The sequence below is a fragment of the Populus alba genome, chromosome 1, assembly GCF_005239225.2.
Source record: "Populus alba chromosome 1, ASM523922v2, whole genome shotgun sequence".
NCBI lineage: Eukaryota > Viridiplantae > Streptophyta > Magnoliopsida > Malpighiales > Salicaceae > Populus > Populus alba.
Genome location: NC_133284.1, coordinates 322,234 through 335,079, shown reverse-complemented (window position 1 = coordinate 335,079; position 12,846 = coordinate 322,234). Strand labels below are relative to the sequence as shown.

At 34.4% G+C, this 12,846-nt stretch overlaps 2 protein-coding genes across 6 annotated transcripts; one reads left to right on the top strand and one right to left on the bottom strand.

Annotated features, from left to right (window-relative positions):
- Window positions 1-2,254: 2,254 nt before the first annotated feature.
- Window positions 2,255-2,955, bottom strand: LOC118032709 (arabinogalactan protein 13-like). Its single transcript, XM_035037472.2, has one exon. The coding sequence runs from the start codon at window positions 2,805-2,807 to the stop codon at window positions 2,628-2,630; it is 180 nt and encodes a 59-aa protein (XP_034893363.1). The 5' UTR covers window positions 2,808-2,955; the 3' UTR covers window positions 2,255-2,627.
- Window positions 2,956-10,100: 7,145 nt separating this feature from the next.
- Window positions 10,101-12,522, top strand: LOC118032711 (uncharacterized). 5 transcript variants are annotated; one of them, XM_035037475.2, is made up of 6 exons: window positions 10,101-10,382; window positions 10,604-10,657; window positions 10,939-11,157; window positions 11,618-11,858; window positions 11,974-12,051; window positions 12,248-12,522. In XM_035037475.2, the coding sequence occupies exons 3-6, from the start codon at window positions 10,955-10,957 to the stop codon at window positions 12,296-12,298; spliced, it is 573 nt and encodes a 190-aa protein (XP_034893366.1). In that variant the 5' UTR covers window positions 10,101-10,382; window positions 10,604-10,657; window positions 10,939-10,954; the 3' UTR covers window positions 12,299-12,522. The 5 variants fall into 5 exon arrangements, with proteins under 5 accessions (XP_034893366.1, XP_034893365.1, XP_034893364.1 ...); XM_035037474.2 differs by having other exon boundaries at window positions 10,103-10,380; window positions 11,591-11,858; XM_035037473.2 differs by having other exon boundaries at window positions 10,103-10,395; window positions 11,591-11,858.
- Window positions 12,523-12,846: the final 324 nt, after the last annotated feature.

Genomic DNA, 12,846 nt, shown 5'->3' with positions numbered 1-12,846 from the left:
TGTATCCGTGGCGATGATATTTGTGCATGTGCACGTATATCACTTTCTGAAAAAATTTCATTATAGTTGATTGATTTTTGGAGCAGATTCAAGAATACAGAGAGTGAAAGGTTGTCAAGTTATCAAGTTGTGTGGTTAGTGTATAAGAATAAATAAGATAGATAAAGAATGTATAGAAAGACGGAGACACAAAAATAAATATTTATAGGATAACTTTGAAGTAAATTCTAATCTTTTCAAAACAAGAAAAGCAAATGAGACATGCATAGCATGTTACAGCCATCTTGTTCTTCCTATCCCAGAACACAAAAAAAATAAAATAAAGAGGAACACGGTGGCATGAGCAGCTATGTTCAGCGTTGATGAACCCTTTATCCTTGGAGGTCTGTCTGCTATCTTGGTTTGAATCCAATAAAAAACATCGAAACACAAATTTTTAGTGCAGATATGGAAGAAAACCTGACCAGATCAGGATTTTATTTCAATGCCTGAAAACTGGCGTGAAAATACCTGGTGACTAAACCAAATGGATTCTCAACAAGCCAAAAAGTAAGAAAAGAAAGGACATTGATGGCACTAAATGCTAGAACCCATGTTTTTTATGCAAAGTCTTAGCGTCCAGACAAAGCTTACCCCAACCCACCACTTCTGCCTGGTGACACTGCATTTGGTCACTTTCACAGGCCTCGTGTGCATAGCACATATGATGTGAGATTCCACATGGCAACCTTGCAAGCTTTGTATTCTCATCTTCTCATTGATTAATAGATGATCAGTAAGTTAATCAAAATTAATGACAAATCTCCGTAGCTATCAAACTACTACTTTTCTTTTTTTGAGTTCTATTTTGGTTATCCTTGTGGGAACAAATTTTAATTGGGCTGCAGGTGCTTGGATGCCACCTTACTAAACAATATATTAGCAAGCATATTTCTCTATGATTAAGGCCACTAGTTAGGCCAAGAAAGCTTAATATAAAATGGATTCCTTTTAAACAAAAACTGCTGTACAGGGGGCTGCCATTTATCTTACATTCTATGTCCCAACAAGCATGTGCCATTTGTTAACATGTTCACATCATCAACTGGTCTTAACTCCTACCCTGGCCGCTCACCCATAATTCTAATAATATTGATTCATAAAATGTCCAAAGTTTACATTGTTGGCGTGGTTTAGGGATTGGATGGCCCAAAGAGTGATTTTGTTAAAAAAATAAAAATAAAAATTAGAGGTGAAATCGACGGGGAACACTAGGATGGCAAAGTTTAATGACAATGGAGCCTTTTTGGGACAGAATTTGAGTGCTCTTTCCATTAACCACAGTTCTTCCATCAACGACCATGGCCTGCCCTTGTTAGTAAAATTAATACTAGGTTTCTTTTAACACGAAGCAGGATTTTGATGGCATGTCATTGTAGGGCATCCTTAAAGTTTGGTGACCGTCACTTTACCGGCGGTATCAAGGACTGATTGGAATGACTCACTGATTGGCCTGATTGCTTTCCCGCACCGACCGAATTGCTTTCCTTGGACAGTTCAAGAGAACAAAGGAAGAATCAGGTGTCACTATCAAATGGAAAAATATCATCTTGTGTGGCTATGGTACATCAGGGCAGTAGGCAATATTTTCCAAGCCGTTCAGCATTCCAAATGGCATCACTAATGCTTGAGATTAGGGTTTAGTTTACCCATTAAAAAAAGGGGAAGTTTGATTTGATTTTGGAAGCCTCATGCTTCATTTCAATGGGTTGGTGCTTCATTAGCATTGATTTTTTTCATGGAAATGCTTTTACCAGATTTCTGTAGCAATACAATTCCTAAAACTTCTAGGCTCCCATTTCAATGCCAGGCCATTTGATTCTGGACCATATTTCTTCACATGTCAGGAAATAGGAACCACTTTTTTTACCTTCACATGGTAGGCCAATGCCTTGCCTTCAAATTCAATGGCCTGGCCATTGTGCCTAACACAATCATAATTGAAGGCCCCATCAACTCCTGTCTACAATCATCACCTTCAACAATCACCACATAAACTCCGATGGAATCTGCCAAACTACAGCTCATTACCATCCTTCCAACAAAAGCTTTCAACTTGGTCCTTCACTTGTTTAACAAGAACCTATTCTCAGTGACCCCTCTGAACCTCAACGAGAAAATTTGTTATGAGGTGCTCAAATGGTTTAGGACATCAATTATTCTCATAAAAAAAGAACATCAAATTCATTGGAGAAGAAGAAACAAAGAGCAAGACTTTTATAAAAAAAAAGTGAGGGAAGGATTTATTACTAGAGTAAATCACAAATACAAGTGAGAGAAGCTCAAGCCAAAGCAAGATACATGAATAAATGGAAAGGAATTATACAAGAAAATACAACACAAGTGCCATCAAAAGACATCAATCACACCCCAAGTACATCAATACATAAAATAAATACAACAAAGAAAGAAAGGGAGAAATCCCAACCCATTTCCTCTCCTTCTTTCTTGTGTCACTCCCATATTGTAAGCATGAAAGATCCAACATTACAAAAGACTATGGAAAAGTGATCCTAAGGGGAGAAAGAAAGAAAAATGGGAAGGGAAAGAAATGAGAGAAACCATGCTATAACACCTAATAAGTTGGCTCAAAAGAGGAACCCGAAAGCAAGAGCAACAAGAGATGCCAAGAACGTGGGAACAAAGATAGTGGCATCAGATGCTGGGCTTGGTGCTGGTGCATCGGCAGCTGCAGCCTTTTGCATGGTTGAGAAGGCCATCAAGACCACCATCAACACAACAAAGATCTTCATCTTCATTGCCTCCATTTTCTTGATCAACAGATATAGAAAGAAAGAAGAAAGGCTCTACAAATCCCTCTTTGAAAAGGGTTTTCTTTAGAGAGAAATTGTAGAGAGGCAAGGCAACAAGCAAAGCAAGCACAAAAACAATGGAGACAATGAATTGTAGGAATGTGGATGGTAGGTATATATAAAGGGGTAAAGAGGAAGGTGAGTGAGAACAGGGTGGCGAAGACAGGGTTGCCATACTGCTGTCCAATGGTCTTTTGTGGCTCCCCCATCTTTCCTCTACCTACCATTACAATTTTCCCCAATTTTTTTTTTTTTCACTATTTTAAGGATTTTAAACTAGAATTTTTTTGTTGGGTTGTGAATTATTTCAACTACTTTGTGGAAATGTATGTACATTGGTTGTTTGGAAGCATGTGCTTGCTAGAATGGTTTTAATCATTGCATGGTCTTAAATCATTGTTTTTTCAGTTATAGATGGGGGGGAGGTTAAGAAAATTACTATACAATAGAGCATTGATTGGAAGTATTTGATTCCTAGAAAGGGGAAAAAATGAAAAGAAGAGGGTAAAATTAAGATAATTTTACAAAGGATACAACCCAAATAATTAATTAGTTTCAGAGTATTTTTTTTTTTAATATCATAGTTGTTTTTGCACTTGAAACTATATCAAATTATATCTGGCTTAAAAAAATATCAAATTGAATGTTTTTTTTATATATTTTATGATAATTTTGATGTACTGATGTTAAAAATAAAAAAAATATATAAAAATATTATTTTAATATATTTTTTAGTAAAACATATTTTAAAAAGTACACTCCACCACAATACCAAACACACAAAGATAATGTTTGACACTATGGTAGTAATTATTTTTTAAAGTGTATTTTTCTTGAAAATATATTAAAATAATATTTTTTTTTATTTTTTTTATATCGGTATATCAAAATGATCCAAAAACATCCAAAAAAAATTAATTTAAAATATATATATAAAAAAATATTTTTAAAAAAACACAATGGCACTACATGTTTAGATTGTCAAGTTTTGCCAAATACAATAATTAAGTTCCAAGTTTAAGCACCAATTGTCTAGAGAGATTGGTTCAAATTCTTTATTGCTGCGTGAAATATCCCTTCTCTTTGTATATATTACCACTTTTATTTATTCGTATTAGAATTGAAACTGATTTATCATTCCAAAAAAATCTATTTTCATGAAAAAAATAAAATTTATTAAGATCCCCATTGCATGTTAAGAATGAACTATTTTAGAATTTGTTTTTTAAAAAAAAAAAAACACAATTACACACATACATAATTTCCTAACATTATTTATCAAAAAATAAATAATTTGTCCTCATATAATAGGACCATTTTTTAGAAGCTTTGGAAATTACAACACCACCACTTAATTTACTTGTATGTGAAAGGAACTAAAAGATATGGAATGAAAAATATATAAAAAATTTTAAAAAATATTATTAAGCTTGACTCCATCTAAAACATGTATTATAGGTTCTCAACTGTTTACATGATCGTTAATTTCAGGACTTGTAAGATTAGTTAAAGTGTGAAACAAACTACCTAGACACCCATATTAATAATAATTAAAAAAAAATAGTTAGCTTAGGTTGACTAACAAATTTAAAATTTCATCATTTTAAAATTAAAAAAATAAAAATAAAAATCTCAAATCAGGTTTTGATTGAGACGCGGGCTAATCTATTAGGTCAATTCAATTCTTATCCAGATCTTGGATTAATAGGTCAGCGGGTTCACCCACGAGCAAATAAATTTTTAACAAGACAACTATTTTTTCTTTTTATTTTTTATTTTTTTTTTATCAAAAGAACAATGAATGCAATTAGTGTTAGTTGATTTCATTTTCATTATCCCGTGCCGTGGCCACCAGGAATGATAAGAACAAGTTGTTCTTGTTCAAATGAGTGGAATTGAGGAAATTCATGTGTCAGATTCAACTTTGAAAAAAGCCAAACACTAAAGAAGTTTCTGCTTAAATTCCAAATAGAAAAGGATATCTTAACTGTTATGATATGTGCATCAATTTATATGAGGTTGAGAAAAAACGAGGGAATGCTTCAAATACGCACCTACTTTTTGCCTAACTTGCAGGTACTCCGTCAAGATCAATGCCTCTTCTTACACATCTTGACAGCTCCTGCTTCGTGTTTTGTTATCTTTACTCGTCCAGAACAGTCGCTTTGTTTGATCAAATTCAAACTGGAAATAATAACGTGAGGAGTATGTAACATCAAGTTGTAAACCCAGGTTGGTTGACTACACCGTGCAAACCTACTTTTTAAATATTGTAACATGTAATTTGCATCACGTAGCCAAACAAAACCATAATCTTCAAGGATCTTCGGTTGCAGCCAGGTTTAAACCTGAGAACAATAATTCATATGTATGTATGGCTGTACTTTAGGTTACGTTTGGTCCTGCAATGCAAGAGATCAATGGTATATATGCTTTGTAGTTGTTAATTATAGCTATAGTTTCTATAACCATCCTAGAGATCGACTCGAAATTAATCGACTAGAAATCATTGAAGAGAAATATAATTAATGAATTTCTTTCCAAACATGGGCTCGTTGATGCGACCAAAACTCGAAGGAGATGGAACTATGGATGTCAATATACTACAAGTTAGCCTCAACCTCGGATTCAACAGATAGCTGGCTGGCTGCTGCCCTAAAGAGAAAACAACAAAGAACCAGTCGAGTGGATTAATGTCGACACTGTGTGCTTGTCAAGTCCAGCATATATGGAGCTCATGATTCATCGCCATCATCAAAGCTAGGCGTGGGTGGTCACATAACCTCTCGGTGTGTTGCTTTCCAAACCAACCTGTTCGTTTTCAAAATTTGAAAGACTCAAGAAACCAATCAAAGCACTGGAGCAAGAGTAACGTTACGATGGCGAGACCCTTTTCTGCTTTTAAATCAATGAGAAGCAATGCCAAAAGACCTTTTCTTTTTCCTTTTCCTTCATCGTAGAGAGGAAGGATTCTGGTTCCCACCATCTATAGTCCTACAATCATTAAAGTAGGTCCTAGGATTGTTTTCGTAGCTGTTTGGTGTCGCGGTGCAATCTAAAAATGAAAGTCAGCTCGGTCCGTTCGATTAAAAACCAAAATAAAACTTGGTTCGACGAGCTTTATAACTATGCTTGAAATAGAGGAATTAAACCCGTGAATTTCTTCACAAGTTAAAACCCTAGACATGAATCACAGTTCACTTTCTAATTTTCTTTCTCCACTACGGTAATGTAGAGAAAGGACATCATCTGTGTCTTGAAATTAAGAAGGTGGTTGTTAGAGCTAGGCCACCCAATAGTAGACTTGATGGGCTCGTTTGAAGCAAGGAAAGTGATCTAATTGCGCAAACAATAATTAATTATTACTCGAAGACTTCTGAACAGCGCACTTTAGTTAACTTCTCCCGAACGAAAAGAAAGCTTCTGATCAAACTCTGAAGAATCAATATATATATATATATATATATATATATATATATATATAGAATAAGTTACAGTTTGAGCTTTTAAATAACCATTGTGAGGTATAAAATGAAGTGAAAGATGATGAGTGCTCATCTCCTGTTCATGCACTTTCTCCTACAACCTTCAATGACATTATTTTCCTTTGATCAGCCCGGCAGTAGGAAATTTAAACAAAACTCTAAAACGCGTGGTGAATTTATTATGACAATAGATGCCGTTTACTGTAGATTGCTTTGGTAAATTTACTTTTATGTCTCTTGGTGGAAAAGTTTGGAAAGTTGGAATACGAGGGTGTTTCGATCTTTTTACATGGATCATTTGGTCATTAAAAGATTGAACATGGATATTATTATCTTTTTTAGATTATTTTGTATAGTAAAAATACTATTTTATCTCTGAGGTCAACAAAATTAAAACTCGCTAACCAAGAGTTTTTTTTTACTTTGCACAAACTTTAAAATAAGTAAAATATTTCTTTTCCCTTAGATAAGACAAAATTGCTTTTATACATTTAGGGGTGTTTTGGTACTTTCACATTGGTTTATTTATTATTTCCAAGGTTATGAGGGGCTTTTTAGTAATTTTATATTTATTTTTAATATTAAATTTTGAAAAAGATGTTGATGCATGTTTTTTCACACACCAGGATGTTGGAGTGTGTTGGTGGTGAATTTAATATTTATTTTACTTTAACATTGGTTTATTTGTTATTTCAAAGGTTATGAATTTATCTAGATCTTATAATCCATGTCATAGGTTTTCCATGTCATTTTTTAATATAAATTTTTTAGAGTTGTTTTGTTTTGTCTGATTTTTCAAGATGATATGCTAATTCATTTAAAATATTTTTTTTGGGTTTTATACAAATGAGTTTATTTTTAAAAATAAAAAAATATTCATTTTTAGATAATATTACTGATATGTTTGGCCTTACCTAATATTGTTTTTTTACAAGAATTTATTTAGTCACTTTAATTTGTGTTCATATTTGAAGTCATGAGTTTTTTAAGTTGTAGATTTATCTTTTATTGATTTTAATAAACAAGTTCAGTAAACACAATCAAGTGAATGTCTTATTTTGTGTGGTTGAATATCTTAATTTACATTCATTTCTTAATTTTATGAATTTTTCTTTTGGTTATTATTAACAATTTTTTTCTCCTTTATTTACATAAATAATTATTAATTTATTTATTGAGATACTTGCATAGGCTTTCCAATTTATATTTTGAATTTTTTTATGTTAAAAAATACATTGAAGTAGCCTATATATTTGGTTTTTTTAAAATAAAAAATTATGACCGGCAACGAAGCGCGGGTTAAATGGCTAGTTATTGGATAAATGCGAATGTGTGCATGTATTGTGTTATTGGCATTGCATTAGCTTTTGTGATTGTAGTTTGAAAGAGTAGGTTTAAGAAAAACTATTGTTGATACCACTATTCTACATCAGTCAAGAGATAAGGGTCTTAGTTTTTTATATAGCACAACCTCTCTTTTCAATAAGTGTTTTTTCAAGAACAAAACTCATTATGTAGTTCCAGTGATACGATACCTTTTAAGAGACATACCATGTACGGGTATAAACACACATCATCATTAACACTGTTTGTGGAAATGTCAATATGTTGTCGTATTCAAGCCCCTTGTTTAAGAGGCTATAATGATGTCATTATTTCATATTGGTTAGAATACAAGGGTTTTCATCGCTTATATAGTACAAGAATCACAATATCTCTCCTCATGGAGGGACCACTATATACGAGTGTTGGTATACATCATCAACTATAAACTACAGCTTTTTAAGAGAAATTTTAGTAAAACCCATATAAAATTGTAATATATATTAATTAATCAAATATTTTTAAAATTATATCAAAATAACAGTAGTGTTATAATTTCGATGAAAACTCAAGAAAGATGGTTTAGAAAAGTTTCTTTGATATTTTCTTATTGCTTAATAAAAGTTCATCACATCTTCGTTATCTATAGCCTTATTATAATATAATCTAATTAATTAGAGTTCTAATAATTAAAAAAAAAATGACAACGCTAATTAAACCGCTCAGAATCTAAGACAGATAATAAAAACCGGAACTCAAAAAACTCTTTTAAAGTCGATATCCTAATCCCGTCAGCTTCTTATTTCAAATTGAATTATGCCACGTCATGAAAACTCTTGATTCTCATCCTACCCTGCAGTTTCTTGAAGGATAATAGCACCGAATATAGCATCCCCTTCCACACAGCCCACCTGCTACTCTTCTGGTAGAGATGAGCTGCTTATAGGCTTTAATGTCGCTGCTGCATTTTCCCTTGCTTCTGTTGTGAGTCCAAATCTCTCAATACTTCAAGAACCGACCCCAGACTCCATTTTTTTCAATCAACAATTCGGCTTTTATCTTGTCATGAATGGATAAATTGAGTATTGCAGAACAGAATCTTTTGTGCGAAGGAGTTTGTACAAGACAGCAGTTTACGAAGGTGGGGAATTGCACAAGCGTCTGCGTTGAAATCACGGTTCTCTCTTCTTGTTTTTGCTAACAAACGTATCCCACGAGCAGCTTTGGAGTGCATAGCTGCTGCCAAAGCCTCCACAGATGAATCTGTATTCTCTGGAGAGTCATAAGGTATTCCATGAACAGTACACCGTTGGACGATCAGATTCCTCAAAGCTCGAATTGGAACGAGAATTCGTGTTTTTGTTGCCCCGTTTCATAGCCTTCATGATCATCTCCTCTAGACAATCCATGCAGTTTCTTGAATGATAATAGCACCGAATATAGCATCCCCTTCCATACAGCCCACCTGCTACTCTTCTGGTAGAGATGAGCTGCTGATAGGTTCTCTCTTCTTGTTTTTGCTAACAAACGCATCCCACGAGCAGCTACTGTCTTTGCACCTTGTGAACCGCTGGTTAGCTGATGAACGAGAAGTGTTGCTGTTGCTCTGTTGGCTTCATTTACAGCTTTGGAGTGCATAGCTGCTGCCAAAGCCTCCACAGATGAATCTGTATTCTCTGGAGAGTCATAAGGTATTCCATGAACAGTACACCGTTGGACGATCAGATTCCTCAAAGCTCGAATTGGAACGAGAATTCGTGTTTTTGTTGCCCCGTTTCATAGCCTTCATGATCATCTCCTCTAGACAATCCATGTGTTTCTTGTGCTTGAAAACCAGCTTGCATATCCAAACTAAGAGTCCTAGTTTGGAGGGTGAAGACGTAGCCTCTAATGCTTCATTTCGCCATGCTTGGCCCTCTCAATGATAAAAACTCGGATAATTTAGAAAAGTTTCTGAAAGTGTTTGTTATTTTCTTATTGCTCGTTGAAAGTTCATCACGCCTTCCATTAATATAATTGTTCTAATAAAAAGAAAATTAGAACACTAATAAAAACAATCATAATACATGATTTAATATGAACAGCTCTCTTAAAACTCAAAATCCTTGAAATAAAAAATATCCTAATCCTATCTGATTCTGACTTCAAATTCAATTTTGACACATCATGAAAATCCATCTTGTTTTTCAAACTCAAGGAGCTAGAATAGATTCGAATAGGGAATCACAAGTCATTGCCCCAATCCATGTTGGGTTTTACTATGAGAATAGATAATGCACCATACTGGTCACGTGCTTTAAGCTCATGTCACGTGCCACAAAAGACCTAAACCAATCTTCAAGTAACAAAGCAACCCAATTGGAGGGAAAGTCATCTGATCGTCCATTTCACATCCAACGGTCATGATCAAACCAAAAGAAACCACACGAAGTAGTAAAAAAAGGTTGGAAGACATAAAGAGCCAGGGAAACAGAAACACGGAGTGAAAGATAAGTAAACTAGAGTATCAGTTTTTGGTGAAGATAACAGAGAAAGCTCCGATCTTTGAACTTGTTGGCCATCAAATTGAAAATCTGAATCAGGCCCGCAATTCTAAACCCTTTAAGCTTTCACTTCCTCAATCTTCTCGGGAGATTTTGGTTTTTTTTCCCCATCTCTCTTTGACCACACAAACAAACGAAAGGACTCTTCAAGTTTTTTCTCCTGCTGCTGCTGGAACTGTGTAATGAAATGAAGTGCCTTGTTATCTTTCACTCTTTCTCTGTCTGTTTGGTTGCTTAGAAAGTGAAAAGATATTTCTTGATGGAGGATTCCAAAAGTTTTTTTTCTATTGTTTCATTTCTGTGGTTTCTCGGCCAACAAACAGAGAAAAATGTTTTTTTCCTTGTGTTAGCTTTCTGATTTTATTGATGCGTTATTATTTTTGTCTGTTTTGAAATGCAGGTTAGTAGGATAAAATTTTGAGCAGTTTTCATTGCATTAACTAGAGATCTCGAGGTGAGTCATCTTATTTAATTCCTCTACAAGTTGAGCTTATTTTCTCCGAGTTTTATGTATTTTCTGTTTGGTTCCTCTTTAATTTTCTGTTTTAGAACTCTGCTTGGGTTTTTGGTTGGCTCTTTATACAATGTTATGCTTGTGTGTAACCAAATTTCCTCTAAAAATTGTTAATGATTTTAAGAGTGTCTATTTGATTGTAAGAATTTTATTTTTGTCTCTGTAGATGTAGTGAGTGACACCCTTCTGACAGTTTGTGGGGTTATTTTTTTTCTGTTTAGATAGAGGAAGAGAGTAATGGAGAAGGAAAAGAAGAGTGAAGCAGCTGGAGATACAGATTTTGTGTTGCAGTGGGGAAGTACAAAGAGGCTTAGATGTGTGAAAGTGAAAAAAACACAAAACTTGGGAAACAAATCTAAACTTAATGATTCTTTGCCCAAGAAGAAACTCACTTCTCGTGCTGTCGCTACCGAGAAAGACTTTCCTTCTCGCCTCATCAAGTAAGAACCCCAAAAATGTCCCACAGTTGAATTACCAAAGGCTTCGTATTTGTGAGAATGCATGAATGAATTGAGTTCAATACATTTATTATTGGTTGTATCTAGTAAGTATCTATTCAAGGCACTGAAGAAAGTGTTCATTCTTTAACATGCTTAAGTGAACAAATCTGCTTGTTTGCATATTTCATTTGCTTGATAAGTCATTGTTGTTTTAGGATCTTTTGTTTTATGTGAATTAGGAAGGAAGTTTTATCTGATCTATGACTGACCTGGTTGATTAGAAAATATAGGAAATTAGGAAAAATCAGAATTGTGAAAGAATTTTTTGCAGTTGCAAGTTTTCTTTACTTTCTTGTCCCATTTGTTATTAATATCTCTTGACTAAATGTGTCAAAAAGTTCTTATTTTACTTTTGGGCTGTGGTTGGATGTAGGAATTCTGATTTGTTATCGAACATTAGGAAGTCATCGGTGTTATCACCGGATAAGGAAGATAGGTACTACACAACAAGGGGATCAATGGGATTGGATGATAATAGCAAGATTTTAATGGATAATGTCAAGGAAGAAAAAGTTGTTTGGCCTAGACTGTTCATAGCACTGTCAAACAAAGAAAAGGAAGAGGATTTCATGGCTATGAAAGGGTGCAAGCCTCCTCAAAGGCCTAAGAAAAGAGCCAAGTTGATTCAACGAACTTTACTTGTAAGTCAACTCAATATATACACTATTAAAGGAATTTGGGGGCTGTTAAAATATAGAGGAAGTCTTTAACTTTTTCTTTTGATTGGAGCTTTTGTTGATTCTCGTGTGTTTGCAGTTGGCAAGTCCAGGTGCATGGTTATCAGATTTGTGTCAAGAGAGGTACGAAGTGAGGGAGAAGAAGACTTCCAAAAAGGTACTGGCTTGTTCTTTCGTTTCCTTCCATGCCTTGTTTTTTAGTTACTGGTATTTATTTCAGATTGTCTGGCTGCTCGGAAAGTACAGAAAAAACTAAGGAAGTTGATTTAAATTTTGAATTCAAAATAAATGAGCTATAATCAAGATTTATCATCTTTTCTTTGAAATTCATGGTTGGTTTTTATTTGATGCAGAGACCTAGAGGATTGAAGGCAATGGGAAGCATGGAAAGTGACTCAGAATGAGTGATTTTGACCGTTGGTAGTTAGGAAAGACAACTAGAAATATAGAGTTCGCACTTCCCTCCTCTCTCTTTTCCTCTCTTTTATGAAAAGGAAAAAAGAAAAGAAAAGGAGGGAACAGTATCGGAGTCTTTTTCCACGTTGTTTTTGTAGCAAGGAGCTTTTGCCAGTCTGATATTTGGAATATAAAATTTTATGTTTATCTCAGTATTTGTTATATTTTCTTCTTCCTTCGTTGATGCTTTTGGCTGCCCTCTATGATTCTTTTGCTTCTTTTTTTCATTTCACCGGTTCTCTGCAGTTGTAATTTGCTTTTGCATTTATACTGGCCTCCGGTTTGTAGATTATACAAGATCGAAGAACATCACTCAAAAGAATACAAGGACTTGCAAGTTGGTCAGGAAACTGATGACTGTTACCACAGAATTGTTTCACTCTATTTGTGGATTTTCCATGCAGTTATCCACAGACGGGCAAGTACAAGGTCAAAACAAAACCATATTCTCCATGGCCACATCTGGCCAGGTCTAGGGTTTCTGCATAGAAAATAT

Excerpts from the sequence above, each read along its gene's own strand:
- LOC118032709 (XM_035037472.2), bottom strand. The coding sequence starts at position 2,807 with ATGGAGGCAATGAAGATGAAGATCTTTGTTGTGTTGATGGTGGTCTTG.
- LOC118032711 (XM_035037474.2), top strand. The coding sequence starts at position 10,955 with ATGGAGAAGGAAAAGAAGAGTGAAGCAGCTGGAGATACAGATTTTGTG. Across the intron at positions 11,158-11,590 it reads TTTCCTTCTCGCCTCATCAA|GAATTCTGATTTGTTATCGA; the intron begins GTAAGAACCCCA and ends GGTTGGATGTAG. Across the intron at positions 11,859-11,973 it reads TGATTCAACGAACTTTACTT|TTGGCAAGTCCAGGTGCATG; the intron begins GTAAGTCAACTC and ends GTGTGTTTGCAG.